Consider the following 26,819-nt stretch of genomic DNA (forward strand, 5'->3'; position numbering starts at 1 on the left):
CGTCCCTCCGTCTCCCACAGCTCAGGTATTTACAGACATCGATCAGATCCCCTCTCAGCCTTCTCTTCCCAAGGCTGCCCAGACCCAGGTCTCTCAGCCTCTCCTCCCAGGGGAGATGCCCCAGGCCCCGTATCAGCTTTGGGGCCCTCCGCTGGACTCTTCCCAGGAGATCCCCGTCTTTTTTGTGCCGGGGAGCCCAGAACTGCACCCAGAGCTCCAGGTGAGGCCTGACCAGGGCAGAGCAGAGGGGGAGGATCACCTCCCTTGACCTGCTGGCCACGCTCCTTTTAACGCACGCCAGGAAAATGTCTTTTATACAAAAGAACAAAAAAACAAAAGGTTGAAAGCCTTGGAGGCGGCAGAACGCAATCAAGTATAAAAGCAAACACCAACAGACGGACCCCAGAAGGAACTGCAGGCTAGCTGGGAGGAAAGGTGCGTGCAGCAGGAAAGCTCTCGGGCTTGCACCGGCTGCCACAGCTCCATGCGAGCTGCCCGCTCGCCTCCCCCCTGCGAGCTGCCCCCGTGGCTGGGTGCTGGGGATGCGCCGAGCTGCTCTCCAGCAGCAAAAAAGGGGATGGGGAAGAAACGGGGAGGCCCCGAGACAACGTCTGCGTGTCGTTCCAGCACCTTCCAGTCTCGCCTCGTTTCACCATGAAGGTGACAATTAACTTTCCGCGCCGTGCTTTGTGTTGGTGTGGGTATGCAGCACAACAAATGGAGCTCGTCCCCGTCAGCATCTGCTCAAGGAGTGCCACCAGCCTCAGGACAGGGCCAGGCGGGCTTCGCAGGGGCTGGGGGGGTGCTCTGGACCACCGCCGGCAGGATTGTAGCAAGCAGGAGCAGAGCCTGATGCAGGGAGACCTTCGCAGGGCTCTCAGCCATCTCCAGACCCCGGAGCAGGAGGCCGCCGTGACTGCAGCCGGGGCTCGGCCCCATGTGCTGCCCAGCTGGTTTAAATCCTCCACGGACGCGCAGCAGCGGAGCGAAGTGTCCTGTTGGCTCTGCAGAGCCGCCCAGCTGCCTCTTGCGCTGCGATGATGAAGTTACCAGTGACGATAACTGAAAATTGTGCTTAATTCCAGGGAGCCGTGCGTTACCGAGCTCTCGCGGTGGCAATGGCTTTATTCAGCTCCCATGGGCACAGTCCCCAGCAGTGTGCTGTTGCGCACGACCGGGGCACCAGCAACCCCAGCACCTATTAGCCCTAGTTCACCTTACCTGCTAGTTCCGCGTCTCTACCAGACTTTCCTGTTGCACTAAAGCCCCATTCATCTGGGACTCAAAACATTTACAGCACCTTTTTAATTCTTTCGTGGCCTGGCATTTTCCACTGAACTCACTCTTTTCTGATGAAGGCAACCAGGGCAGAGCTGCTGGTCTGTTTGCCTGTCTGTGGTTTTTATTTCTTGAAGGGAACTTTCTGCTGAGACATGACGCTGGGAGGGCGGCGGGGTGGAAGAGGAAGGCTTTGACCTGGCAGCGTCTGGAAGGATAATGTTTTCATTATACCGTGGGCAACTGTTTTGAATGCAGAGCTTGCATACGTTTGGTATGTTATAAATAGGGCTGACTGCTTGCTACGGAGAAAGAACGCAAGTTTAGAAGAAAACCAGTTTGTTTCTCTTGGTGCGTTGCGCTTGTTTGAGTTTACGACGGCTACCTGAATTTCCTATCTGCAAATACTTCAGGCTGGAGAGCAGACTATCGAAATCAGGTGTGCAAAGTCCAGGGGAAGTCTCTTGCTCGCAGATAACGGCGCTGACACACGCCTCCCGTACCCACAGCTGGTGCTGACAAGGGCTTGCTCGCCATCAGGGCGGGTGTGCCGCTGGGTTTTGGAGTAGGGGGCTCCACGGTTGCTCCTCAGCCACGGGAAGTTTGGCAGGTGGTGTCTTCTGGATCCGCTTCAGCATGAGTTTCGTGTCTGCTGATTGTGCTGAAAATCACCCAAAATTTTCCTTCTGCATCTGTCCTTCCTCTGTCAGCGGCGGGGGTGATGCAGCACAGCGGTGCAGAGCAGCACATCCCATCGCTCTGAACTGGGACTCGTCCCATCTCGGGAACGGCCTTGCCTGCTGCTTACAAAACCTGTTGATGTTGTGCCCCGAAACGCGTCCCCACACACCCACTGTGCGGTGTTTCCACATGGCCTCCATGCCCATCTCCTCGCAGGAATGTTAATGGGGGTGATGCTGCAGGCAGCCACGAGGGAATTGCAGCCCTAGAGTGGGAGTGGGTCCTACCTCGTGCCTTCGGGATCTGTTTCGGTTTCGGTGATGGCATGGGCAGCACCAGGTGACTGATATGTCTTCCTGATTCATCTGGTTTATGTAAGGATGCCCAGGGTAGTACACCAAATGACGGGGGTTCGGGTTGTTTTTTATTTACTGCGAGCTTGTCCTGGAGCTGAGGAGTAGTTGTGTGGATCAGGAGAAGGAACGATGGGCTTGGAGGATGCTGGAGAGGAGGGGATTTTGTGTGGTGGGTCGGGAGAAGCTCTGCAGCCCTCCCTCACCCGAGAGGTTACGTTTCTCTCCCGCTCCCTGCTATAAAAGAGAAGCCCTCTTCATCCTGCCTTTCTTCTCCCTCTGTGTACACATATCATTCCTGCCTCTCCCTGTAGCCAAGCTCCTGCTGCAGTAGTTAGCTGAAACAATAGGTCTTTCATTTCCGAATATCTTCCACCATGCACAGCCCATCAGTAGGTTTCAAACGGCAAGGGGAAGTTGTGATTGTTCGAGTTCCCACGCCTCAACAAAGGAAATCGATGGAAGCCCCTGCGAGTCGATTCTCTTTAAAACGAGGCTGCAGAAACCGCAGAACCTGGCCAGGAGCAGCCCTTTGGAGGCAGGAGATGAGGCAGAAGCTGTGGGTGCTGGGGAGGGAGGCTGGCTGCCCTGCTGCTGCTGGGTTTTGCCGGGGTGGGAGCTGCCGCACCCCGGCACGGTGCCGGAGCCGTCTGACGGGATGAACACACCTCCCTGCGCTCTGATGTCAGGTCAGAGCTATCTAGGGCATACCTGAACTGCCAGCATCCTTTTAATTAAACACGGATGTGAAGCGAGGGATTGATTTCTTGCTTCTGGACTGCTTCAGCCCTCTTCCCCCACCCTGTGGCTCGGTTTGGTTGTGATGCCGGCTAAACGGCCGCCCTGTTTTGAGGCAGGTTTATCTCCCTGATCCGTGACGCCCAAGTATATCGCCTGTGCTAATATTTGCTCTAGGAAGCATTCAGCTTTGGCTTCTATGCGGTTCAGCTGAGGGCTTTTGCTCTGTCATCGTGCCCTGCTTCCCTCGCTCTGAGCTCCAGTGCTGCTCGCTGCAGGTGTAACGTTTTAGGACGTGTCCCATCCTGGTGGGGCTGGTAGAGTAAAGGAACCAGACACCATAGGCTTGTTCTCATCTTTCGTGTCAAGCCAGCTGATACGCTTCAGCAGTAGTCTGCAAGAGAGTATTTGGGCCACTGCATTTGGGGAACTGTTGCCTTGTCTTGCATTGCACCGTCCCTTCCCTGGGTTCGCATCCCTCTGCCTGCAGCATCTGCAAGAGGCCAGGTCTCTGACCAGGGAAAGGCTGGCGTATCCCGAGTCTGCAATCACCCCTCTTCCATCTTCACCACGTCCCTAAAAACACCCTGAGATGCTCTCTGGAGGAAGCAGCGGTGAGATGCACGCGGCTGCATCTCACCAACCACTTGAAGGTTTGTTCAGGCCACGCTGGGTGCTGTGGGCAACACGCATCTGCTTCCTTCTCCCTCCCACCTCCCTTCTTTGTCTCCCACCCCACAACCGAAGGGTGAGCCCCCTGCTGACTTTTGTGCTGCCCTCGCCCCCAGCCCTCGGGGAGCAGCAGCCACCCACCCGCCAGCGTTTGCAGGGCTCTTCGCAAGCAGCACGACGAGAAGGACTCGGAAGCTTGGCTCCCAGTCTCATCGTGAAGCCCTGGGTTGAACCGCGAGCCAGCGAGGGCTTCTCCCAGCTTGTGTCTCAGCTAGGACAGCAGGGGATTTGCATTAGTTTGTCTTCCTGCCTGACAGATTTGGGAGCATGGGGATGGGGCTGGAGCTGCTGTGGATGGCACACAGTCCCTCCTTCTTTCCTCCCGTGATGAAGCCTCCCGGTTTAATTAGAGCCAGCGGGGAGAAAACCTCAATCTTATTATTCCTTCACAGCAGGGCACCAGTAGCATTTCTTGGATGTCAAAAGGAGGATTAAATTAGTCTGCAAGCAAGGTTTCCTCCTTCACATCTCTAGGTTTTCTGGGAGGGTGTTAAGCCTCCAAAATCACTGTGGTGATCAGTGCATTTGACATGGCATGCAGTCCCTGATTACAGCAGAGCTCCCTGTCAGAGGCGTTGTTTGCAGCTTTCTGGGCTGCAAATCTGTGGGTGGGTGGGTGGAGAGAAGTCGGAATGGAATTGCTCGGGATAATTGTACCCTTCCCAGGTGTATTAGAGAACAGAGGAGGTTTCCGGAGGTGCAGCCTTTGGGAAAATGATCTGTACTACTCTCGGATGTGCAGAAGCCCCTTTGTGGCCGTGTAGGCTGTGTGACGAGCAGCATTTTGGCACGGAGGTGCTGGAGCGGACAATCACAGCTGGAAGCGCCTTTGCTCTGGTGTGCTTGCCCTCGCCGGGCCTGGCAGGCAGAGCAACCGCTTCATGTTTTTTCCCTACTCTAGAGAGGAACGTGTGCCTCCCCAGCTCCGAGCTGGCTTGCAGAAGCGCGTGCTGGCACCGCAAGCACGGAGCAAGTGTCCAAAAAAAGCAAGAATCCGAGTTCTGGTTGTTTGCCCATCTGCAAGCGGCTCTGTGGTGACAATTCCCCTTCGGGCCTCTCGTGCGCTGGCTGGGTACAGGGCTGGGCCCTCCTGGGGCACAGATCCATGCAGGGAGCTCCTGCTTTCCTTGCACTTTTGTCCTCCTTTTTTTTGTCCCTCTTTCGGTGTTCATAAAGAAGCCGGTGAGGTTGGGAGGGCTGCGCTGCACCCAGGAGCATGCGTGCACCTCCACGGGGCCGGGCGCACGGGGACATGCGGAGATCAATCCGGGGATTAACGCCTGAGAATGAAACCTGGAGCTGAACCAGGCGAACCGGGCGAGCAGCAACCCTTTATCTTCCCCTCCAGTATCGAAATGTCAAGGGTGAACTGCAGCAACCCCTCTTTGTGGGGTCCTCTGCTGAACCCAGAGAGAGGAAGGGTGCAGTGAGGCTCGAAAGGCCACGGCCTGGTATGTGGGGCCCGGCGGAGCCTTGCTCTGAAGGGCGTTTCGGCCTCGCCATGATTGATGCCGCTGTTGCTCGGTGCCGAGCAGTCATTCAGAAGAGCTCTTTGCTCTCTCCTCTGTCATGTCTGCGCAGCCTCGAAGCTTTGGGTGTTTGCAGATGTCCTGCCAGGAGACGCGAGGAGCTGATCAGCCAGAGCTGTGCTCAGCGCCATGGAGTTAGAGCCAGGCACTTGGAGCACCAGGGGTCTTTGAACACAGCTCTGTTTTTATTTTTTTTCCTCCCTATTTTGGGGTCTGGATACGGGATTTTGTTAAATCCCTGAAGATCTTGTGCTTCTTTGTAACATCAATCATTTGGTTTTGGGGGCTAAAAGCACTGCGTGGCAGGTGAAGTTGCACAGGGCAGGTCCAGTGTCCCCAAGTGTTTTTCAACCTGGATGCTTACCTAAAGGTTTTTTTTCCTCTTCCTCAAAAAACTAAGGAACCATTCCTAATACCTGTGGGAGCAGGAGGGTGCTGGAGGAAGAAAGACTTGATAAAAATCAAGTATTTGATGTGGAAGTAAACAAACCTGGATTGTTCAGCCAGAACTGGAGTTTTAACTACAAACACAAGAAATCCTGGCAATGCCCTGTGGCAGGCGTCAAGTGCTTGGCAGTCAGCAGCTGTTTAGACCACTTTTGATGTCTGTGTAGGTAATTTGGTGTCCATGGACCAGTTTGGGGCAAGATAACACTTGTGGGTGTGTTGCAGGCTGGTTTGGCTTCTGCATTCTGCCCCAGGTGCTCCACTGGCTGTGCCACTTGGGAATGGGGCAGGGCAGGAAAAGTTCCTCTCCTCCTCTCCGTTTAGGCTGCACAGAAGGACGTTTCTTTGGGTGGATTTAATAAGGTACTTTCAGCAAGTGTCTTTCAGCTCAGGCAGTTGAATGGTGAGGTTTAAGGAAAATAAATCTTTTCTTAGGGTAAGCGATATTTTGAAGAAAGACGATAAGCCCTTCATACAGACTGACAGTCCGTAATGGCAGGGCTGCTTTGGGCTGACATCTCTTGTTCACTTGTGTTAGAACAGGCATCAGAGACACCTTGATAAATATATTTGAAATTGTTGCTATAGCTTCTGTAGATCTCTTTATCATCCACTTTAAAAAAATTAAAAAAAAACAAAATACAGTGCCCTAGACCCTAAGCTCTCCCCATCTGGATTCCAAGGAGCTGTGGTTTAGGGCTTTGAAAGGTCTCTGCTCTTTCTAGACTTAGGTCTTATACCGGCTGCTGTGAGCAGAGTATGTTAATTCCCTGTTTACTTGCATTTTGCCTTGTGTGAAATTGAAGCCTGTCTCAAAATGGAGTTGAGAGACAATGCTGTTACTCGCTTTTTCCAGCAAGCGTTGGAGTTGGAGCCGTGTGTTGTGATTTAAGGAGCTTCATAGCTTCTGCTGGGTGAGGAATATCCTGCCTGTGTCTGAGGGCTGAGCCATGCTTTGGGAGGGTAGGAGATGTTTAAATTTTTAGTGGGGCTGTGTTAGCAAAGAGCCAAATGTTATTACTGTGCTTCGGGCTGTTCCTGCCACCTCCTTTCTCTTGCAGATGCTGTCTGGACCACCCCTGTTCCCTTTCTGTCCCCAGGACTGGCTGCGTGAGGTATAAGCAGCATTAGTGGACAGCCACTACCATGCCTGATTCTTCCTGCTGTGTTCTCTTTCTACAGCTGGTCAGCGAGAAAGTTGGAGGGGCTGAAGGGACCAAACTTGACGATGACTTCAAGGAAATGGAAAAGGTGAGTAGGGAACAGGAGGAATCTCTAAAATCAAACGTGTAAGTCCTCTGTGACCTTGCCAAAGCCCCAAGTTGATCTTCACTGCTGCTGGATTATCTTGTTTTGCTACAGAAAGTGGACCTGACCAGCAAGGCCGTTACAGAAGTACTGACGAGAACAATAGAGTACCTCCAGCCAAACCCAGGTGAGTCCTCTCCTGTCCTCTTCCTTCTGTCCCCCAAGCTGCTCAGGGAATCAGGGAAAGAGGCAGAGGGTGAAGAGAGATATCAGAGAGAACCTTTTCGACCCTAAGATGTTAGTCACCAGCCCATTTTTGAGATCAGGCATGCTGCCTCCCTTTACCAGAGGTATGCTGGACTGTCCTGTCATATCCTGTGACCTCACTAGCTGGCTGTGTTAATGAGGTCTTACTGTAGCTAACGGGTACTTTGTGGCTCAGGTTAGGATCAGGGTACCCCTCTTGCCCTGTGATGTGTTTCTGGACTGGACTGTAAGATGCTGCTGTTGCTGTCAAACAGTGAACAGAACAGACACATCTTTAGCCTTGGACCTAGAAAAACCCTGGAGGGAACCCGTTTTTGCTGGGGCGTGCAGAAAAAGTGGCGCATCTGGTCTGGGAAAGGTTGGCTGGCTTTGTAGCCATCACCTCTGGAGCCTGCTGTCCTGCATGTTTCCAGCCAGCTCATTCAGAGCATACTCCAGAGACTATGGGAGAGCTGGGGAAACTCCTTTGGCCTTCACTGGTTAGTTGTAGGGAACTATTTTTGCTTGCTGTCTTGGAAAAGAAACTTCTCTTTTCATAGCAAGTGATATTTCTGGTAGATGAAGACAATAGGGCTTCTTGGCTTTAGGAGTAGCTTAAAAAAAAAAAGTTGGCGGTGGCCAGCAGCTGCTGGCAAGCCCAAGTAATTGCAAACACGGCTGTGGCTGTTTCTGTGCCAGCTTCCAGAGCCAAGCTAACCATGCTGAACACGATGTCGAAGATCCGTGGGCAGGTGAAGAACCCTGGCTACCCGCAGTCGGAAGGGCTGCTGGGGGAGAGCATGATCCGATACGGCAAGGAGCTGGGCGAGGACTCCAACTTCGGTGAGTGTCCCATGGGGCTGCTGCCTCTTGCAGCCTGTAGATGAGATGGCGAAGTCTGGTGCCAAATTTCCAAGCTGTTCCTCTGCAATTCCTGAAGGGCTCTGTGACCCTGTGCATCACTTAACAGCAAGTGCCTCGAGTCCAGACCGGCAGCGAGTGCCAGATCTATAGCAGGTTTAGAGCAAATGGATGGCAGTGGCTGCACCTCGTTCCTTAAGCCAAAACCAGGGGCAAAATCCACAGCTCGTGGCTGGTGTCCATTCTGTTAACCACCTCCCCGTACGCTGGCCCGCCTTGAGGCCCTTAGAAGAGGCTTGAAAGCTTTCACCCAGGCAGGGAAGCGGTGATCCCAATGTGCTGGATCGCAATCCGTGGCATTACGTGTAAAACCACCTCTTAGTACTTCCTTATTAAACACTGGGATAAGTTGGCATGTGGGGAAAACTCCCTCCGTGCTTCTAAACAGAGCACTGGTGACGTGGAAACCAGATTGAGCGAGATTAGGAGTTTTACTGTGCAATAGAGCTCTGCTATGGGGAAGCTGTAGCCAAGAAATCTCCTCGTGGGGTAATTTCTCATAACCATGAAACAAACCATGTGTGACTTGCAGGGAGGAAGGGGGTGAAGCCTTTCGAAGACATCAGCTGTAATTCACTGAAACGTCAGCCTGCACATGTGGCAGACCCAGTACAGCGCACAGCTGTCTGATCACTTCCAGTGCAGGGAGGAGCCGCCTTGCCTCAGGAAAATTAAAAAGCTCTGGCCACTCTGTGGAAATGGTGAAGGAGTCTCGAGGGTATCTCTGGTCAGCTCAGAGCCCTGCACCTCTCTTGGCTTGCAGGAACCAGCATTATTGCAGAGCAAGGGGGAAGGAAGTTTTTAGAAGAGCACACCGAACCTGACTTCCTTTAATAGCCTCTCCTTACAGAAACACTTAACTTGATAAATTTGTGTTTTGACAGGTTATCTAGAGTTATCACAGTTGAAACAACTCTTTTTGCAAATACTCTGTGGTGTATTTTTTCCAGCTGGACAGTAGACCCGTGGTTTCACTTTACCCTCTCTTTCGTTTGCATATTCTCCTGTGCTAATGTAGTGCTGAACTGGTCGGTTTGCCAAAGCTGCACAGGAATAATTTAATCTATAAATGGTTTCCACTGGAATAAAAAGCCAAGACTAAAAACGCTTTGCTGCGAGGCCGTCTGGCTTAGCTGTCATAGTGGCAGGAGCTTGAGAAAAACATGAAGCTAAATGGGTTTCAATAAGCAATTCTGGGCTCTCTAATTCAGAGAGGAGAGAAGGAACGATTGGCCCGGCAGAGGCTAGCGTCTAAAATGAATAAAAGGCTGCAGGTTTGCTGCCAACATCTGGGGAAACTTGAAAAGTTGGTCAGAGTGCTCTGGGCTTAAAACCACCAGAACAAAGGGACGGCCAGACTGAACCAGACCAAACGTGCTCTCCTCCGGGCTCCTGCTGCCAGCAGTGGCCAGGGAGCAGAGCAAGGTTAAAGCACTGCTTGGCAGATGAGTAGCTCCGTGATTCCCTGAGCTAACAAGGCCGCTTTAAAAAATGTTTTTACCTTTTCCTTTCTCTGTGTAGTTGGTAGAGATTGTTCCTGTTTTGCAGAGGAAAGAAATCAGGCATGTTGGTGGAGTGTCGGCTGCGGAGTCGGCACCACCATGCAATTGCCTGCGCTCACACCAGGCAGCTCCCTGTGCCCGGCTCGGATGGATGCTCCAGATAGAAACGTGGGGGCGTTTGACATGTGACGGAGCTCGCACATGCTGGGTGTCTTGGCAGAATGGCTCTGCATGCAGCTGCCAGAGACTTGGGCTCTATTTAACTGCCTGGCCTGTTCTCCCTCTCCCTTTCTCTTCCCTTCCTTTCCTCGCTCAAAGGCGATGCGCTTCTCGATGCCGGTGAATCTATGAAGCGACTGGCTGAAGTGAAGGACTCGCTGGACATTGAAGTCAAACAAAATTTTATTGATCCCCTCCAGAACCTGTGTGACAAAGACCTGAAAGAGATCCAGGTAAATGCCACGATGTTTTCTCTCCTCTTCATCTCTTCAGATCCTGGCCCCTTCTGGCTGGTAGTGCACGTCACCACTTGCTCCATCGCAGTGGGAAACAGGTGGATTTACACAGATACCAGTCCCGTTCCCCTGCACTTTGCACACTTTCTCTCTCCACATTCACTGGTATTTCCTCCCCTGCTCAGTGCACTCAGCGCCACTGCTACTGCTCCCGAGCAGCTCCTAAAGCTTGGATGTAGGTGTGAATGTTCCTTCATTTACTGTGCTTTATGGAGGATGCTTTGGGAGGATGTCCCAACTGTTCTGGGCTTCTTGCATTTGGTTCTTTGTGCTGTGAGGTCCCAGTCGTGTTACATTCAGGGCTGGCTGGCATTAAACTGCAGCATTTACAGCTGTTGGCTCTATTCTGTTAACGTCCTGGATCCTACAGCGTAATTTTCAAGCCATGAGTAAGCTTCCCTCTAGGCCTCTGAGGACGTGTTTCAAGAAGGCCCTTTGGTGTCTCGCTAGGGAGACATGGAGTGTGGTAGCTCCCTTGTGCTACCACGGAGACAAGCCTGTGCAAACCGTGGCCAGGCTTTGTAATAGGATCCACTCAGACCTATAATTCACAAGGCAGCTCTCTTGAGTGAATTTTTGCTTACAGTGGTGTCTCAGATAAAATAACTGCCAACTACTCTTTCAGTACTTATCTTCTGGGCGCTCCAGTTCTGCAGGCTGCCACGGAGCTAATTTAAACAGTTCTGGCCCTAACCAGTCACTGGATGCAGTGCCCAGAACCTGCCTCCCAGTTCCTGATCTCCAGAGGTCTCTGTCACCCATGGGGATCTGAAAGTAATGGGCCAGCTCTCTTCATCTCCCTGAAAACCTTGCATGGAGAACAGATCTGGGCTACTCACTGCTGTGCTTTCCTCCAGCTCCCAACAAGAAGGAGTTGAAATCGTATTTTTGTACCAATTTGTTGAGGGCTGTTTCTTAGTAAAAAGTCCCCACACCCACAGCAGTAATCCTTTGCCAAACTGAGTTCAAACGATCTGCTCCTCCCTGTCATCTCACAGCAGCCCTGACCTGCAGCTCTGCACCGTGTGCTGGAGCCTTGCAGGAGTCTGAGCATAGGTTGGAGCCACAGAAGTGTGTGCTCTGAGATCAGGTTTCTGAAATGAAAGAGCTGGGCCTGTAACTAGAGCTGCCCATCCCAGCAGGAAAACTTGGTGGCTCGCAGTCTCTGGATCTTCCTTCTTTTTCTTTACCATTCATAACCATCCCTTCCCCAGCACCATCTCAAGAAGCTGGAAGGCAGACGCTTGGACTTTGACTACAAGAAGAAACGACAGGGAAAAATCCCTGATGAGGAACTCCGACAGGCCATGGAGAAATTTGAAGAGTCCAAGGAAGTGGCAGAGACCAGTATGCACAACCTCCTAGAAACCGATGTGAGTGCGTGCAGAGAGTGTGGGCTCCTCGCTGCCCCCAGGGCTGAGCACTGAGGAGGAGTTGCATGTTTCCAAAGGCACGAGGGTGGGATATCTCGCGGAACAGAAGAGTTAAAGATGCTGACTTCCACTCTCCTTTTTGCACGTGGGTTTTGCCCCCTGATAACCCAGACCTGGATGCCCAGCGTGTGGTGTGGCAGGCCCCTTACCCTTCCTCCAGCCCCCCTCTTCCTGACCCAGCTTTGGCTGGAGGAGAGGCTGTGGTGTGAACCAAAGGGGTCCCTTCTCATTCATGTGTGCCGGTGGGAATAAGTTTGGCCAGGTCACACAGCTCGCTCGGGAAGGATTTGACCACCTAGGGAAGCCCAGAGGGCACTGGCAGTTGCCTCTGTTCTGCTGAGTCTCAGCCTCGACCTGACCTCCGTTATCTGAAACCCCAAACCTCGTCCTCATCTCCTCGGGGAAGGGGCCCCTTGTGCACATTCCCCAGTATGTTCTCAGTCCCCACGTGAAGTGGGAGTCCCCTGCCAGCGGGGGGGGAGCCATTCACCCTGCCTTGGTGTGGTTCTCACAGATCGAGCAGGTGAGCCAGCTCTCAGCCCTGGTGGATGCCCAGCTGGACTACCACAGGCAGGCAGTGCAGATCCTGGACGAGCTTGCAGAAAAACTCAAACGCAGGTGAGTCCTGGGGGCCGAAGGCACTCTGTTTTCACAGCCATAAGCTGTCCCTGTGACACTTGTCTGTAAATACCCGACTTCTCCTCTAAATCTAACCCCAGGATTTTAAGGCCACTCCTTGAAATCACTATGGCTTTGATCCAGACCTCCTTCAGATCAATTCTAAAATACGAAACAACACGTCCATGCTTGCTCCATGGGCAACTGGTCCCTGCTGGTTTGAGCCGTGCCTGAATTGGGGTTTGCTGCTCCCTGGGAGGTTGGTGTTGAATTTGGCAGGGAAAGGGGGAAATGCAGGGTGAAATCCCCTTCGTGCCAGCACCCACAGCTCCTTGCACTGCAGGTGTTGAGTGCGGGGGTGTCCCCCAGGAAGCCCCTTTTGGCCAGATCCAGGATGAAATGACCATGCCGTTGGAAGAGCTGGATTGAATGGCACGGCCTGGACACGCCTGTCAGCCCGTGTCACCTGGAACTTCCCAGCTCAGTGTCCTTGTGCCATTAGCTTCAGCTGTGCTTAAGGAGCTGGAGCAGCTGCTTAGCGTGGCTGCCGTGGCTTGCACAGCCTCACCTGAGCAAGCATTTCCCCAAATCCTGCCCAAGGAAGGAGAGCTGCCTTTGCTGCGTCCAGGGCTTCCCTCCCAAGCCAGGGCCGCGCTTCCCTCGGGCTGACACAGGGCAGGCCGCACGGAGCCAGGGCAGCGCCTCCGCTTCCCGGGGTGATGTAGCGATGCTGCTCTGCTTCTGTCAGAAGAAGCTGCTGAATGGAGGCTGTGTCTGCTTTGAATCCAGAAAAGCTGGGAGCAGCCTGTCGGCGTGAGCTTGCAAACTGCAGCACGAGTGTCCTCTGCTGGCCTGCAGGCAACGGGTGCCTGAGACGCCTCGGCAGCGAGGCCTGGGGCGTGCTGCCCTCTCTAAGGGCAAAGTCCCAAATCCTGGGCTAGATCCTGCTCCAGAAGGCGCCAGCACAGAGGGAAGCACAGATTCTTGTCTACAAATGAACCTGCTCCCCTGCGCAGCCACGTCGCTCAGTTCCCTGCCTGTAATCCCTGTGGCACGTAATGCAGCGTGCAGAATGGAGGCAGCTGAGGCTCGTCTCTGGGGGACTGCGAGGTGCAGGTGGTGGGTGCCTTGCCCAGCAGGAGCTGCCGGGGACACGAGTTGATCTCGTCATGCTCATTTTCACTTCAGTTTATCCACATTTCTTCTCCTTCTTCCAGAATGAGGGAGGCCTCCTCGCGTCCCCGGCGGGAATACAAGCCCAAGCCCAGGGAGACGTATGACTTTGGAGAGACTGACCAGTCCAACGGGGGCTTCTCTTGCAATCCTACCCCTAAAGTCTCAGGTAAAGTTGTCCCGTGTATGTGCACACAGCAGCTCCTGGGGACGGAGGGGAGCTACCCAGCCTGGAAATGATGTCTGTGGTGTACTGGATGTGCCTGTGTGGGCTGGTGGCTCTGAGAATGTCAGAAATGCCTCTAGACCTGGACTGTTTTCTCTCGGGGCCCAGCAGCCTTCGTTATATTGGCTTTGGGGAAGGCCCAGCAGGGCCTCTGGCCTGGGTTCACTGGCAGATAGTGCCCAGTCAGAGCCAGCAATGGCAAACAGGAAAAATTAAACGTCTTCTGCTTCCCTCCCCATCTTCCATCACGCTGCATTTGTCCCTCCCCGGTCCTGGTGAGGCAAGCGGGTTCTAACAGCATGCAGGATGCCCCGTTTCTCCTAACAGAACCTCCCTTTGGGCCCTGCCTTTCCCTTTCTCCAGTTCACGTTGTTTTAAGCATGTCTCTTTTTGTTTGGAAGCAGCTTCCTCCTCTTTCCGATCCGACAAGCCGTCCCGGGCCTCCGTCAGGAGTATCCGTGAGTTTCCTCCCTCCGCACTGCACTGCATGATGTGTGACCATCTCTCCCCATCCCTCCTCACTCCTCCTTCCTTGGCGCTGCTGCTTGGAGTCGCTCATACCTCTGTGCTGAGTTAAACCTTGCCTCTACCGAGGCCCACATTAACCCAGCCACGCTGTCTTGATATTTGCCACCCCAAAGCTTGGGCCTTTGCTCACCTGGAGGAGTTGTAGCAGCAATCACCATGCAGGCATGCCATGCCTGAGATCCCAAAGATCAGCAGCTCTTCCAGGAGGTATCACACGTCCTGTTTCTGTCACAAGTGACCCGGCCTCGATCTGTGCCTCTCCTGCTCCTTGTACCCGTTGCCCCCTTCCCCGCAGCTGGAGGCTGAGCGGGCAGTGCTTGGGTACACGGTGTGGCTTTTGTGGCGTGTGAGGTCCCAGGCAGGACCTCAGATGGGTTGTGGGGTGAGGCAAGGCCCCAAGCAGGCTCCGCAGGTCACCGTTCCCCCTAAGGGATTCAGGGGCTTTCGCTGGGGTATGGAGACCAGGCTGGATCTGGGGCTCAGGGGCATCAGAGCGGGGAAAGCGAGGGGCTCGTGGTGGTGCAGGACGTCTCGAGGAGCCTGGTGCAGGGGGAGCGCTGTGGTTGTGGGGCCAGCCTGGTATTTTGGGAAGTTACCTCAGAAATGAACCTGCTTGGCTGCTGCTTTTGGTGTTTTCTGAGTTCTCTGATGCCGGATCCTTCCTTGCTGTGGGCGTTCAGCAGAGCAGATGTGCTGGCCTTTGGTGCTGTTCCCCCTGCCCTGTCTGGAAGGGCTCTAGCACGGAGCCGTGCCTGGCTCTGGAGCAACGGGGAAGGGAATTGGGGCCCTGAAGACCGCAGTGGTCTGCATTAGCTCAGCCTGTTCCCCGTAGGATCCCTACAAATGCAAAGTTCAGTGCCTGCCCACCCCCAAACTTCACTTTGGTGCATAAATAGAGCAGGCAGCAGCTTTCCCTGCTACAAAACGCCCCTAATCCCAATCCCAGGTGCAGTCAGGCCTGCTGCTGGAATCACGGAGCTGAGATGTGTGAAAGAGACTTTGGTTCTGTGCCCTCCCCCGGCCACGGACATGTCTGGGGCCTCACCAGTGTCCCCGTGCTGCTGACGGTGGGAGTTCAAAGCCCTGTGGCAGACTCCTGGGGGGGCCTCTCCCTCCCACTGCCCCCAGCTTTGGGGAGACCCTCAGAAAGCCAAGAGCTGGCTGGGACCCCCGAGCCCGTCCTCCTTCACCCCGTGCTGATGTCTAAGCCCCTCGTCAGCTGATGACACCCTACAAGCAGCTTCTCTGACCCCTGGAGGAAGGACGGGGCTCCTGCCAGGACCCCGGTGGCAGGGTGGTGCTGTGATTTAGGTTGGGCTCTACTTTTCTCCCCTTGGAGTGGGAGAACCTGGAGCTGAAACCCATCAAGGAGTCTGAACCGAGCTGGGGGCAGAGCCGGGGGACAGCTTCCCCCCGGGCAGGGCAGAGCCCCGGCACTCGCTTTAGGAAACCAGGGCTGTGCAGGTCCTGGCTCCAGCGGTGCCGGGGGGGCCGAGCACGGGGCTGGCCGCCACTGAGCCCTGCCCACGCGCTTTCCCCGCAGCTCACCTGGACCAGCCGTGCTGCAAGGCGCTCTACGACTTCGAACCCGAGAACGACGGCGAGCTGGGCTTCAAGGAGGGCGACATCATCACCCTCACCAACCAGATCGACGAGAACTGGTACGAGGGCATGATCAACGGCCAGTCAGGCTTCTTCCCGCTCAACTACGTGGAAGTGCTGGTTCCGCTACCTCAGTGAGACGGCATCTCTCCCCCACCCCGGCCCCGCTCCGCTCGCGCCCTCTCCGTGGCGCGGGGCCGAGCCTGCATTCCACGTCTGTCCCGACACCAGCCCCTCTCCGGCGGGGCGGGGGAGAAGACGCGGCCGTTAGCTCTTCGTCGTTAGCTCTTCCTCGTCTCACGGCGAGTTTGCCACCAGGGAACAAGCCAGAAGGGTCGGATGGCCCCCACCCCGGAGAATTTGGTTGGTGTTTTGTTTTTTTTGTTTGTTTGTTTTGTTTTGTTTTTTGGTCCTTCTGGTGCTTGAACTTAGGTACTTTATGAGCCCCGCCAGGTTCCTCGCGGTCTGTACATTTAAGCTGGGTCGCAGGCCTCTCCTTGTCCAGTTTTTGTCTTTGCTTTGGTCAAGTGTCCGTACAAACCAGGGCAGCCGTGCCGGAGAGCTGGGGCGCGCGTCCTTCACGCTGAGCACCAGCGCAGGGAGACACGGCCCGGGGCCGGGCAAGCGGTGTTGGGGACAAAGCAGGCCTGAGCCTCGTGGAGGGGCAAGAGCTTTGCCCCCCTCCTGCCCCGGCGCAGGCAGCTGCTGCCGAACACTACCCCTCTCCCTGCGGACACACGGCCGCCCTCGCAGCCCTGACACCGCTGCAGCCCCGCGCCCTCTGCACCGCTGCAGGAGCGGATCCGCGGCTCAGCGGAGGCAGCGCAGGGCAGAGCAACACTACAACGCAGGTCCAACACTAAACCGGCCAGGGGCGGTGCTGAGCCCTGCCCGGTGCTGAGCCCTGCCCGGGCGTTAGCCCTCTGCCCTCTCCCCAGCAGAGCTCGATCCCGAAGGTGGTGGCTGCCCCCTTCTGCCCCAGAAGGGTTTGAGGCTGGGTTGCTTCCGAGCTTTGGGCCTTTCCTACCGCAGGCTCCGCTCGCAGAGCTGGGGGTTAAATCAGGGGGCAGGGGGCTGCCCATGGCAGGGCAGAGCAGCTCCCGGCCTGGTCCCGTGCGAGATCCTCTCGCCCCGTGGCTCTGTTTGTTCTCCCCACGCCCCAAGCAGCCGTCAGCACCCCAAGAGGCTGAGCTGCAGGCTCCTCGCTTGCTGCTCGGGGCTGCTCGGCTCGAGTAAAGCTGATCCCCACGTGCCTTCCTGCTGCCCCCTGCCCCTCACCAGCTCTGGTCCGGGCTCTGTCACCTCTGGCTTTTGCTGCCTGCCGACAGGTTCAGAGAACAGCCCCCTGGGGTCTCTGCGCCCCTTGGGCCCGAGCCTCCATCCCCTGTTCCTGTCCTGGTGTCAGGATGGGGCCCCTGGCCACCCTCAGCACCCCAGGCGAGAGGGGGGCAGCGCCGCCTCCTGCACCTGCAGCCCTCCCACCCCCCACCCCGCTTCCTTGCTTTTCCAGCATTGATAGAAAAATGGTTTCCTCCCCTTCGTGGGGACCTGGCACCTCTGCTGCAGGGCTTGGCAGGGCTTGGGCACCTCTCTCCTCGACCAGCATCCTCTCCCTTCCCGGCTGGCAGCCGAGCCGTCGCTCCCTGCCAGCGCCGTGCCGCAGCGCGCCCCTGTCCCCGCTGCTCCCGTCTCCTGTTACATTTACACGGAACCTTTTTAAATGTTTTTAACCACGCATGTCGATGTACGTCTGGTCCCCCGCCGCGCCGTGCTCTGAGCAGGCCGAACCCCGGGCAGGAGCTGCCCCTTGTCTGGCACCAGCGCCTGGTGCAGGACGCGGGGGCACGCGGGGCTCCCCCCCAGTCCCAGCAGGGCAGGGAGCCCACGGGACTGGTGTCCGCAGGGCCCTCGTGTCCCCAGGGCCCTCGCGTCCTCAGGACACTCGCGTCCCCAGGGCCCTCATGTCCCCAGGGCCCTCAAATCCCCAGGGCCCTCATGTCCCCAGGGCCCTCACCTCTGTCCCCACACTGCTGGGGGCCAGGGTCGCAGCCCGGGAGCGCTGGCTCCTGCTCAGGTGGATTGAGATGAGTCCGTCAGCTGGGAAAACTCGCTAAGACCTTTTTTTTTTTTTTTGTAATGGTTTCTCCTGGTTTTTAGGGGAGAAAAAAAAAAAAAAAAGACCCACAAATCTCAACTTGTATCTCTGAATAAAAGTATTAAATGTTTTCTTCTTTCTAACGGCCGCGTCCTCTCTGTGCGCACGAGGCTGGATCCCTCCCCACGGCCAAGCAGCGGCCGCGATGGGACCGCTGTGCCCCGGGGGCCACGGGGGGCTGGGGGAGCAGCCCTGGGTCTGCACCTCCGTGCCCCAGCCCCTGGAATTGAGCACCCTGCTGGCACCCGGAGCCTGCAAAGCCACCAGCACCACCCCTTGATGCTTAGCAGGATGCCCTCAGCCCGGCGGAGCCGCACGCCCGCCCCGTCTCAGGAACTGCTCTTTAATCAACTACCACTTCCACAAACAACGTGCAGGCGAGACTCCCACCACCACCGTCACCCTCCCCGCCACCGCCGGGCCCGGCCGCACCACTCCCCAGGGGGCTGCTCCGGGGCACGGCAGGGGCTCAGCACTCCTCTGCTGGGTGCCTGGAGGCAGCGGGCGACGCGGCGGCCCCGCGGCGCTGCCCTGCGCCTGGAGCCCTTTGCCGAGGGCAGCTCTGGCTGCAGGGAAGGTCTGAGCCGGACGGGGCTCCCGGCTCCTCAGCCGCTGAGCTTCAGGAGGCTGTAGATCTGCTCCAGGACGTGGGCGAAGCTCTGGTCTTTGGGGGTGCGGGAGGCCAGGGAGCCCTGGGGAGGAATAACGCCCAGTTTTACTGCATCCACCCAAGCCCCTCTGCTTCCCGTACTTTGCCTGGCACCAGGGTGAAAAATCAAAATAAACACCAGGGAGGAGCAGGGTGGGTGGAGACCACAGCAATTAATTCCTTTCCCGCCCAGCTCAGGGCAGGACACCGTGTTCTCACCTTCAGTTTGTCCAGGTAGGTCTGGTCCTGACTCCACAGCTCCTGGAACTTCACCAGGTCGGGGGCGCCCTTGTAAAACTCCACCAGCAGCGTCTGGGGCAGGAGAGAGAGGGGCTGCAGGGGACCCTCAGCCCCCTGCCCTGTGGGACCAGCACCCCAGCAGCACAGCGGGGATGGAGAATGGGGATTGTCACCGTCAGGGGGCTGACAGCAGGACGGGGACGGGTGGCAGGGGCCCAGCCCAGCTCCAAGGGGGTTGGAAAACCGTCCTGGTGGGCGCAGGTGGGAGTTTTGGGGTGAGGTGGTGAGGATCCGACCCCTGCTCCGCGCTCACCATCTCCTGCAGGACGTCGTTGGTGAGGAAGCCGTCCTGGATGTAGGCCACCTCCACTTCCATGGGGATGCCGTAGTCATTGGGACGTTGCTGGAGGACGGGAGAGCAGCGTCACCCCACCCAGCACAGCACCGGGACCCCCCCCCCCCGCGTCCCCCCCGAGCTGCACCGCTGCCGCCGTGCCCCGCGGGGCCTGGGGCTGCTCACCTCCGGGGGCGGCATCACCCAGAAGGGCGCGATTTTGGACTCCACGCCGGGGTTGCCGTGATAGTACGGCCCTGGGAGGAGAGACAGGGCTGATATGGGGGGGGGGGGCCATGGCTCGGGTGGGGGGGCCGCATGCTTACCGCAGATGAGGGCCAGGCAGGGCTGGAAGCCGTTGCCGCTGCCCTGCAGCTTGAGCTGGTAGTCCATCTGCGCGTCGATGTCGTGCAGGGAGGGCAGCGCGGGGCCGAAGGGGTGGCTGTGGTACCAGCCCACCAGCGACAGCCCCCGCAGGAACAGGCTCTGGCAGATCTGGGGGGGGGGGGGGGGGGGGAAACGCCGACACCGTTGGCTGCCCGAGACCCCCCGGCACCCTCCGGGGTACCCACGGCGGGGGGGGGACCCTTTTACCTCCTCCTCCACGGCGCCCGCAGCCTCGGCGTCGCCCAAGCGGCTCCGGCAGGGGAAGGCTCGCAGCACCGTCAGCACTGCGGGGAGGCGCAGGGTGGGTGGCTCTGCCCTGGGCTGGGGGCCGCCCGCCCGCCCGCCCTGGCGCCTACGCTGCGTGTTGGTGTCCCACCGGCCCCCCAGGTACCCCACCACTTCGCTCCGCGTCAGGTGGCTGTGGAAATCCTAAAGGGAAAGCCAAAGTCAGCAGCACGAGAGGCGTCCCAAGCCGGCACGGATCGCGCTCGTGTCCCCCGTCCCTCCCCACCCGCAGGACCCCGCAGGGAGGGGACGCACCAGGAGCAGGAGGACGTTGCTGGAAATGGCCACGTTGAAGGGCTGGAACTTGTTGATGGCGGCGAAGGGCGTCACTTCCACCAGGGTCTGGGGGTTCCTGGAAGAGCCGCAGCCCCTGGTGCCACGGGCACCCCGTGGCCCCCAGCCCTCCTCACCGCCCCAGTGGCTCCCATGGGGCCGGTGGCCGTGTGGGGACACAGCTGGGGCCACCCGTGGGGCTCAGGCCCGTCCCCGTCGTGCCCTACCTGGCCGTGTCACGGGTGCCCAGGGTGCAGTAGCGGACGGGCACCCGGGGTTTGTTCTCCGGCCTTTTCCCCGGGGGGCCATGATCTGCAACACAGAGCGCCCCGTCACCGCGGCCGGGGGGGCTTGGCCCCCCCCGGGGACCCTGCCCTTCCTCACCCGTCCCCGCCTGCTCCACCAGGCTCCGGCACTGCTGCTTCTTGCTCCTCTCCTCCGGTCTCTTGGCAGCAGCCGGCTCCGGCGCGGGCGCCCGGCCTTCCCTCGCCGCCTCCTCCTCCTCCTCCTCGGGCAGCTCGTCCTCCTCGCCCTCGCTGGCCAAGCTCTGCGGGGTTCGGGGAGCAAAGCGTCGCCCAGCGCCCCACGGGGACGCCGCCGGGGCACCTGCGGGCTGGGATTTAGGATCACCCCGACCCACCTCTTCGGCAGCGGGGGCGTTGGGCTGGTGCTTGCGCAGCCAGGCAGCTTTGTACTGGTCCAGCTTCTGGCCCTTGTAGCGCACGGAGGCCCAGCCGCAGCCCGACTTCTTGGCGGGGTTCACCAGGCGCTTGCAGTGGGTGGCCCAGGCGCTGGGCGAGTTGAAGACCTGGCCCGTCTCCTGCCACGTGATGGTGCCGTCCGCACCCAGGTCCCCCACGAACTTCTTGCCCTGGGGAGCAAGGGGTGAGCGGGGAGGCCCCGGCCTCATCCCCGTCCCCATCCCCGTCCCTGTCCCTGTCCCGGCTGGGCTCACCAGGTAATAGATGGAGAGGACGCCGCGGGCCGGCTCCAGGAGCCCGTCGCGGAGCAGCACGCGCAGGGTGATGCCGCGGCGTGTGAGCACGGCCCCCCGGGAGCCCCCCGCCGCCTTCGCCCCGCTCTCGGGCTCCGGCTCGGCCTCGGCCTCATCCAGCCCCGGCTCCAGCTCGTCCTCGTCCTCCTCCAGGCACTCATCTGCGCCAGGGGAGGCGGCCGCCAGCGCTGCGGGACAACCGTGTGGGGTCCCCCCCCAGGAACCCTTGGGGAGCAGCAGCACCCTTGGGCCCCCCCGTGATGTCCGTGGATGGGAAAACAGGGAGCGGGGGGACGGTGACACGCAGGGGGCCTTGTCACTGCCTCACAGGCAGACCAGGGGCCATGGAAATGGGGACGCCACCAGGCAGGGACATGGGGAGAGGGGACATGGGGGGACATGGGGACTTGGGGACGGGGGAGAGGGGATGGGGGAGGGGAGGATGCGGGGGGAGGTGACGACAGGGACATAGGGGCTGCGGGGACATGGAGGCTGCAGGGACATGGGGTGTGGGAGCATGGGGACTGTGCGGACATGGGGTCCGTGGGGACATGGGGGCTACAGGGACATGGGGGTCCATGGGGGCCGTGGGGACATGGGAACATGGGGGCTGTGGGGACATGGGGGCTACAGGGACATGGGGGCTACAGGGACATGGGGACAGTGGGGAAAGGGGGTCCATGGGACCATGGGGACATGAGGACTGTGGGGACATGGAGACCGTGGGGACATGGGGTCCGCAGGGACAAGGGGTCAGTGGGGACGTGGGGTCCACAGGGACATGAGGACCGTGAGGACATGGGGGCTGCAAGGACTTGGGGTCTGTAGGGGGCATGGGGCATGGGGACACGGGGACCATGGGGACATGGGGGCTACAGGGACACGGGGACCGCAGGGACATGGGGTCAGCGGGGCCGTGGGGACATGGGGGCCGTGGGGACCCATCTCGGCGGCCCCCCAGCGCCCACGGCGGACGGGAGGGGTTGGGGGGGGTCGCACCGCGTGGACGCGCACGGCGGGGGGGGCCTGCGCCGTGCACGCAGGTGCAGGCGTGCGCGTGCCCGGTGCCCGCCAGGTGCGCGCCCCCCGCGCTCCCCGGGGCCGGTGGGTGGGAGGGGGGAGATTTGGGGGGGGGGGGGGGGTCGCGGCCCGGTACCTGCCATGCTCCGCGCTCCGTCCTCCCCCCGGCGCCACGTGATGGGGCGGCCCCGCCCCCGGTGCGGGAACGGCGGGGGGGGGGCACCGGGGGAGCACCGGCGTCGGGGGGGGGGACGGCATCAGGAGAGGGGGGGGGGACACCGGGGGAGTGGAGGGCACCGGGAGAGCCCCGGCTGCGGGGGGGGAGCACCGGCTGAGGGGCGGGGGGGGGCACAGGGGGAGCACCGGCTGCGGGGGGGGCACCGAGGGAGGACCGGCGGCGGGGGAGGAGCAGCGGCGGAGGAGGGGGGGGGGCAGCGGAGGAGCAGTGGCTGCGGGGGGGGGGGGACACCGAGGGAGCCCCGGCTACGGGGAGGGGGGCACCGGGGGAGCACCGGCTGCGAGGGGGGGCGGGCACCGGGGGAGCCCTGGCTGGGGGGGGGGGGGCACCGGGGGAGTCCCGGCTGCACGGGAGGGGTGGCACCGGGAAACCCGGCGTCCACGGCCCGGTCACGGTCCCGGCCCCGCAGTCACGTACCCACGGACACCCGGGCACACCCCCCCCCCCCCCCGCCGTGCCCTTCGCCCCGTGTCCGGGAAGCGGGGGCGGGCCCCGAGCCCGGTCCCTGAATAAGGCCCGGCCCTGCCCCGGCCCGGTGGCACCGGCGGCTCCCGGGGATGGCGCTGCCGGTGCCCCCCCCTCAGCCGGCCGGGGCCCGGCACTACTACGAGGGCTTCGTGCAGAAGCGGGGGCCGCGGGACATGGTGGGGCTGGCACCTCCTCAGAGCGCCCCCCCCCCCCCCCCGGTACCGGGCCCCCCCCGGTGCTGAGGGGTCCCTTCCGTCCCCCAGGGTTACCGGCGGGTCTGGGCCGGGCTGCGGGGGCCGCTGATCGCCTTCTATGCGGTGCCCAGGGACCGCCAGGTACGGGCAGGACCCCCGGGGGGGGCCATGGGGATCCCCCCCCCAGTGGGACCCCAACTGGGACCCCTGGGTGGGCACAACCAGGCTGGGAGCTGGGGGGTGGGGGGGGCACAGCAGCTTGGGACCCCCCGAGGGGGCACCCCTGGGCTGGGAGAATAGGGGTTGGGACCCAAGGAGATGTGTTTATTTTTTTTGGGGGGGGCACCCCTAGGCTGGGAGAGGTGGGGTTGGGACCCCAGGGGGTGTGTTTTTCTGGGGGGGACACCAAGCTGGGACCCCTGAGGGGGCACCCCTGGGCTGGGACCCACAGTAGGAGAACCTTTGGGTGGGAGCAGGTGGGTGCCCCAGGCTGGGACCTCTGTGCCCCCCCCCCTCACAAAGAGTGGGACACCACCACCCCCTCCCCCCCCCAGGACTGGGACCTCTCCTTTGGGACCCCTGAGCTCCATGAGGTGGACACGGAGCCAGGACCCCCCAGGATTGGGACCCCCAAGGTGGCACCACTGGGCTGGGACCCCCCCCATTCTGTGTCCCCCAGACTGGGACCTTTTTGTGGGGGGGTGTGGGGTAGGGTTCCCCCCCCCCCCGCTAGGACCCTCCCCGTGGGGGTGAGGAAGGGGGAAGCCTGTTTTGGGGCAGGCTGAGGCCGGGCCCCCCCATGTCTGTGGCGGGGGGGCCCACGGCTCGGCTGCCCCCAGCCCCTGGAGATGCTGGACCTGAGCGAGCTGGTGGCAGTGCGGGCCGAGGGGGGGGGGCTCGTCCTCCAGATGCGGGACCAGAATGTAACGCTGAAGGTGAGGAGCACCCCACGGGGCTCGGGGGGGCACAAGTGGAGGGGCGGGGGCACTGGAGATGCTGGGGGGTTGGGGCTGGTGGGGACCCAGGGTCCTCGGTGGGGTTTGGGGGGGCAGGGGAGGGCATGGAAGGGAATTTGCAGATGCTGGGGGGGGACAGGGACAGGGTTTGGGGTCACAGAGGGGTGTAGAGGCTTGGGGGGGGGGGCTAAGGGATGGGGTTAGGGGACGCGGAGGGGGGCAGGCTGCCCTCAACCCCCCCACGCCCCCCCGGTCCCTCGCAGGCGGAGAGCGCGGAGGCGCAGGAGATGTGGCGGGGATTCATCCTGACCATGGCTAAGGTGGGTGCAGGTTCCCCATGGTGGTGACCCTGGGTTCCCAGTGACGGCGGTGGCCCCGGGTCCCCATGGCGGTGGCCCTGCCGTGCCCGGTGCGCTGCGTGCCCCCTGCAGATGAAGGTGCCCTCGGACCTGGTGCTGCTGCCCGGCCACAGGTTCCAGCTGCTGGAGGCCCTGCGCGAGGAGCAGGAGCGCCGCGCCGTCCCCAGGGTCCCGTTGTGAGTTACGGGGCCGGGGGCCGGGGGGCGTCTCCGTGCTCACTGGGCTGCACTGGGGACAGCGGCCGGGCCTGGCTCGGGGGGACAGAGCAGAGCTGGGGGTGACGCGACGTGGATCGGGGTGACGTGACGTTGCTTGGGGTGACACGACACGGCTCGGGGCGGCCCAGCACAGCTCGGGGTGACATGACACGGCTTGGAGGGCCTGGCCTGGCTCGGGGTGACAGAGCACGGCTCGGGGTGACACGACACGGCTCAGGGTGACATGATGGCTCGGGGTGTCCCAGCATGGCTCGGGGTGACACAACATGGCTCGGGGTGACACGTCCCGGTTGCCCCCAGGTTTCCCAGCTGCTTCTACAACGTGTCGCGGGGGGAGGCCGAGCAGCTGCTGGAGCGCAGCGCGGGCAGCGGGAACCTGGTGCTGCGCCCCGGGGGGCACGGCCACGGCGTCTCCGTCACCACGCGCCAGATGCTGAACAAGTGAGCGGGGCCCGGGGTCGGGGCTGGATGGCACCGGAGGGCAGCTCCTTGTCCGGGGGGGGGGGGGGGTCTCCTGATGCCCACTGATGCCACCCCCCCCCCCCCGGGCAGCACGGTTCTGATCAGGCACTACAAGGTGATCGACCTGGGCCAGGATTACTGCATCAGCGTGGACGTGCCGGTGAGTGACGTGGGGCAGAGCTGGGCCGGCCCCGAGGATGAGGGACCCCCTCCCCCACCTGTGCCCCTGGGACAGGACCCGCAAGGGATGGGACCCCCCCACACCCCAGGCTGGGGTTCAAGAGATTGGGACCCCCCCCAGCAGCTAGGACACTTTAAAAGGGATTGGGACCCCCAAGGGATTGGTACCCCCAAGGGATTGAGACCCCCAAGAGGCTGGGAGCCAAGGGATTGGGACCCCCAGAAGCTAGGATGCTTTGGTGCTGGGACCCCCAAGGGATTGGGACCCCCAAGGGGCTGGGACCCAAGGGATTGAACCCCCAGTGGGCTGAGACCCAAGGACTGGGACCCCCAAGGGGCTGGGACACAAGGGATTGGGACCCCCAGAAGCTAGGACACTTGGGTGCCGGGACCCCCAAAGGGCTGGGACCCAAGGGATTGGTACCCCCAAGTGATTGAGACCCAAGGAATTGGGACCCCCAAGGGGCTGGGAGCCAAGGGATTGGGACCCCCAGAAGCTAGGATGCTTTGGTGCTGGGACCCCCAAGGGATTGGGACCCCCAAGGGGCTGGGACTCAAGGGACCAGGTCCCCCAAGGGGCTGAGACCCCCCCCCCTCCAGGGCCTGGCACCTCCTCAGGGCAGGGTCCCCCAAGTACTGGACCCCCTCAGGGCTGGGACCCCCCCGGGGTCTGGGAGATGTGGGGCTACGGGCAGGGAAAGGGGGGGCTGCGGGGGCACCCGTGGCGATCCCCACGTGCCGACCCGTGCCCCCCCCCCCAGCACTACTGCTCCTCGCTGGCCGAGGTGGTGCAGTACTTCGTGGAGAAGAGCAAGGGCTGCCTGCGGCCCCTGCACTCGGAGTACAACCAGAAGCTGGGTGGGCATTCGGCGGGGATGGGGTGCATGGGGGCGGGGGGGGGGGGTTAGGATTGGCGGGGGGGGCGCTGGGGGCGGTTATGGGCCATGGGGGTGTGGGAGGTTGGCGGTGGAGGGGGTTTGAGGGGGTCTTTAGGGCAGCCAGGGGATTGCTGGGGAGTTGGATGGCAGCAGTGGGGTGACTGGGGGGGGGGGGGCAGGATGGTGGTTGTGGGGTCAGTAATTGGGGTATTGCGGGACTTGGGGGGGGGGGTCACGGTTTTTGGGGCGCTGCAGGCGGGCGCTGGAGGGCTGGGTGGGTTGGGGAGGGGCACAAGGGCCGCACAGCGGGTTTGTGATGGCCCCGTCCTGCTCCAGAGTTTGTGGAAACGGACGGGGAGAACGGCGAGATGCTGCAGGGGGTGTACGAGCCCCCACCCAGCGCCCCCGACCCCCAGTGTCCCCCCCCGACCCCACCCCCCAGGACCCAGGCACCCGTTCTGCCCGACCCCGAGCCCCCAGCCCCGCATCGCCCCGTGCTGCAGCCCCCCGAGCAGGGTGAGTCGGGGCAGGTGGGGGGAAACTGAGGCGGGGAGGGGGGGGGGCAGAGCCCCCCGCCGGGGTGGGGGCACCCCCCTGCCAACCCCCCCCGTCCTTTTTTGCAGGTGCCGGCACCCCCCCCGCGATCAGCGCGCCGTCCTATCCCCTGCCCCCGTACCCGCCCCCGTGCCCGGCTGCCATCCCAAGGTTATGGTGGGGGGGGGGGGCCCAGGTCCCACAGGGGACTTGGGGGGGGCTGGG

General features: G+C 60.7%; 3 protein-coding genes across 6 annotated transcripts in view; 2 read left to right on the forward strand and 1 right to left on the reverse strand.

The window, feature by feature from the left end:
- The window catches only part of SH3GL1 (SH3 domain containing GRB2 like 1, endophilin A2), a 30,834-nt gene extending 12,826 nt beyond the window's left edge, over window positions 1-18,008 (forward strand). The window contains exons 2-10 of one of the 2 annotated variants that reach the window (XM_040537537.1): window positions 6,941-7,009; window positions 7,121-7,193; window positions 7,952-8,095; window positions 9,994-10,127; window positions 11,405-11,563; window positions 12,138-12,241; window positions 13,459-13,583; window positions 14,045-14,098; window positions 15,712-18,008. In XM_040537537.1, the coding sequence (XP_040393471.1) occupies window positions 6,941-7,009; window positions 7,121-7,193; window positions 7,952-8,095; window positions 9,994-10,127; window positions 11,405-11,563; window positions 12,138-12,241; window positions 13,459-13,583; window positions 14,045-14,098; window positions 15,712-15,908 (1,059 nt within the window). In that variant the 3' untranslated portion in view covers window positions 15,909-18,008. The remainder of the gene's footprint in view (window positions 1-6,940; window positions 7,010-7,120; window positions 7,194-7,951; window positions 8,096-9,993; window positions 10,128-11,404; window positions 11,564-12,137; window positions 12,242-13,458; window positions 13,584-14,044; window positions 14,099-15,711) is intronic. The other variant, XM_040537538.1, reaches the window with a different exon arrangement.
- Window positions 16,163-22,310, reverse strand: MPND (MPN domain containing). 3 transcript variants are annotated; one of them, XM_040537536.1, is made up of 13 exons: window positions 22,244-22,310; window positions 21,049-21,275; window positions 20,734-20,964; window positions 20,478-20,640; window positions 20,321-20,405; window positions 20,076-20,172; window positions 19,892-19,964; window positions 19,743-19,819; window positions 19,475-19,643; window positions 19,335-19,405; window positions 19,128-19,217; window positions 18,794-18,886; window positions 16,163-18,617 (listed from the first exon to the last, which is right to left on the reverse strand). In XM_040537536.1, exons 1-13 carry the CDS (start codon window positions 22,248-22,250, stop codon window positions 18,531-18,533), a joined length of 1,470 nt encoding a protein of 489 aa, XP_040393470.1. In that variant the 5' UTR covers window positions 22,251-22,310; the 3' UTR covers window positions 16,163-18,530. The 3 variants fall into 3 exon arrangements, 2 of the variants coding, with proteins under 2 accessions (XP_040393470.1, XP_040393469.1); XM_040537535.1 differs by having other exon boundaries at window positions 20,321-20,640; XR_005814741.1 differs by lacking the exons at window positions 16,163-18,617; window positions 19,335-19,405 and having other exon boundaries at window positions 20,321-20,640.
- A 302-nt stretch (window positions 22,311-22,612) lies between these two features.
- STAP2 (signal transducing adaptor family member 2) lies at window positions 22,613-26,605 on the forward strand. The gene is made up of 10 exons (XM_040538014.1): window positions 22,613-22,989; window positions 23,077-23,148; window positions 23,847-23,942; window positions 24,227-24,283; window positions 24,395-24,498; window positions 24,841-24,981; window positions 25,093-25,162; window positions 25,944-26,040; window positions 26,397-26,450; window positions 26,490-26,605. Exons 1-10 carry the CDS (start codon window positions 22,903-22,905, stop codon window positions 26,603-26,605), a joined length of 894 nt encoding a protein of 297 aa, XP_040393948.1. The 5' UTR covers window positions 22,613-22,902.
- The last annotated feature ends 214 nt before the right edge of the window (window positions 26,606-26,819 follow it).

Source organism: Cygnus olor, chromosome 26 (assembly GCF_009769625.2).
Source record: "Cygnus olor isolate bCygOlo1 chromosome 26, bCygOlo1.pri.v2, whole genome shotgun sequence".
In the NCBI taxonomy this organism is placed as follows: Eukaryota; Metazoa; Chordata; class Aves; order Anseriformes; family Anatidae; genus Cygnus; species Cygnus olor.

Excerpts from the sequence above, each read along its gene's own strand:
- MPND (XM_040537535.1), bottom strand. Across the intron at positions 20,173-20,320 it reads GGCACCCGTGACACGGCCAG|GAACCCCCAGACCCTGGTGG; the intron begins GTAGGGCACGAC and ends CGGCTCTTCCAG. Across the intron at positions 19,644-19,742 it reads CGGGCGCCGTGGAGGAGGAG|ATCTGCCAGAGCCTGTTCCT; the intron begins GTAAAAGGGTCC and ends CCCCCCCCCCAG.
- STAP2 (XM_040538014.1), top strand. The coding sequence starts at position 22,903 with ATGGCGCTGCCGGTGCCCCCCCCTCAGCCGGCCGGGGCCCGGCACTAC. Across the intron at positions 22,990-23,076 it reads AGCGGGGGCCGCGGGACATG|GGTTACCGGCGGGTCTGGGC; the intron begins GTGGGGCTGGCA and ends TCCGTCCCCCAG. Across the intron at positions 23,943-24,226 it reads ACCAGAATGTAACGCTGAAG|GCGGAGAGCGCGGAGGCGCA; the intron begins GTGAGGAGCACC and ends GGTCCCTCGCAG.